Source organism: Alligator sinensis, unplaced genomic scaffold (genome assembly GCF_000455745.1).
Source record: "Alligator sinensis unplaced genomic scaffold, ASM45574v1 scaffold1704_1, whole genome shotgun sequence".
NCBI classification, from domain to species: Eukaryota; Metazoa; Chordata; order Crocodylia; family Alligatoridae; genus Alligator; species Alligator sinensis.
The window spans coordinates 78,943-80,859 of NW_005843413.1; the positions used below are offsets into that span (position 1 = coordinate 78,943).

The 1,917-nt window shown below is 60.5% G+C and overlaps 1 protein-coding gene across 1 annotated transcript in view; it reads right to left on the reverse strand.

Moving 5' to 3' along the window:
* SETD1A (SET domain containing 1A) overlaps positions 1-1,917 on the reverse strand; it is a 12,933-nt gene that overhangs the window by 2,736 nt on the left and 8,280 nt on the right. Inside the window, exons 14-15 of the mRNA XM_025195149.1 lie at positions 1,409-1,910; positions 900-1,069 (exon numbers count right to left, since the gene is read on the reverse strand). Coding sequence (XP_025050934.1) covers positions 900-1,069; positions 1,409-1,910 — 672 coding nt within the window. The remainder of the gene's footprint in view (positions 1-899; positions 1,070-1,408; positions 1,911-1,917) is intronic.

The window sequence follows — 1,917 nt, forward strand, 5'->3', positions numbered from 1 at the left end:
GGGGGGGGGGGGGGGGTTAGTGCGGAGATGCACCCAGCTCTGGGGAGAAATAGCCACATATAACACAAGGGTGAGATGCAGCCTGCTCTGGGGTGGGGAATGGCTGAGTGTAGCACCATATGGGGGGGCGGGTAGAGGTGCACCCAGCTCTGGGGTGGGGTGGCTGGGGAAGGGCTGAGTATAATGTCCCATGGGAAGGGGGGCAGGTGGAGAATGGCCCAGTATAACACCCTACGTGGCAGGGGGTGATGTGGTCAGCTCTGGGGCGGAGGAGCTGAGTATTACACCATATAGAGAAAGTGGGGGTGCGCCCAGCTCTGGGAATGGAAGAGTGTAAGGCCATATAAAGAGAGCAAGGATGCATCCAGCTCTGGGGTGCAACAGCCGAGTATAACACTATGTAGGGAGTGATGAGAAGCACCCAGCTGTGGGGCAGAGTGGCTGAGTATAGCACCACATAGTGAGGGCGAAGATGTGCCCAGCTCTGGGGAACAGCCAAGTATAACACTACCCAGAGAAAGCAGAGATGCACTCAGCTCTGGGGAATGGCAGAGTGTAACACAATACATGGAAAGCAGGGATGCACCCAGCTTTGGGATAGAGCAGCTGAGTATAACACCATATAGAGAGGGCTGAGATGTACCCACCTGTGGGGAATGGCAAAATATAACACCACACAGGTAAGGCAGGAATTCACCCAGCTCTGGGGAATGGCCAAGTGTAACACCACAGGAAAGCAAGGATGTGCCCAGCTCTGAGGCACAGCAGTAAGTATAACACCATATACAGAAGGCAGAATTGCACCCAGCTCTGGGGAACGGCCAAATATAACCCCACATAGGAAAAGCAGCAATGCACTCAGCTCTGGGGTGGAGCATAATGTCGGGGAGCAAGCGCACCTGGGTGTCAGGGGCATCGGGCTCGCGGGCAGTGGCGGGGCACAGGTCCAGGTACCGGTCCTTCTCCTTCTTGCTGATTGGGTAGTAGCCCTCACTGCGGGCACAGCCTGTCTGGTGCTCCCGCACCTCGGGCCAGCGCCGCTTCCGCTTGGGCACCACTGTGTTGGTAAGTGAGGCGTGGGGTCAAGGAAAAACAGCTTGGGGGGTGAGGCTGGCACTGGGGGGGTGGGGATGAGTGGCCAAGTAGAATAACCCACCCCCAAACCAGCCAGATTCGGGGGACTTGGTGCTGAGATGCAGCTGGCTCTGGGGTGGACAATGTGGGCAATGGTGCAGTAACACCCTGGCCTCCGGTCTCCTGAGCCAGCCGGGGGCCCTGGATACAGCCAGCTCTGAGGTGGGGCAGCTGGAGGGCCAAGATGCGCCCAGCTCTGGGGAGCAGCTGTATATAACGCTGTCTAGTGATACCATATATAAGGCTAAATGTACCCAGCTCTGGGGAAGGATATTGGTATGGGGCACCCAGTGGGTGTCATTGAGCCAGTCGGTGGCGCGATCGGCCTGCAGCAGCTGCTCATAGGTGCGTCGCAGGTACTGGGCGTCCTCCAGGTCCAGCCCGGCGTTCCAGATGTCATACAGGATGGTCATCTGCTCAAACTCGCTGCGGGGCTCGAAGGTGGGCGGGGCCGCAGGAGGGGGCGGAGCCGGGGGCAGGGCGTGGGAGCGCAGGGTGCGGCGCCGCGTTGCCCCTGCATCCTCCTCGCTGCTGCTGCTGCTCCCGCCGCTGCTGCTGCCACTGTCCTCATCCTCATCCTCCTCATCACTGTCTGAGCTGGCGCCCTCATCCAAGATGGCCACCGCCGCTTCACCCACCACCTCCTCGGGGGCTTCGAGGATCTCATGGCCGCCACAGAGCTCAGGTGGCAGCAGGTCGCCAGGGGTTGGGGCCTCAGGCAGGGGCGGGGCCCGCTTGGGCGGGGGCGGGGCCCGCAGGGCCAAGGCGTAGTTGTGCTCAAGC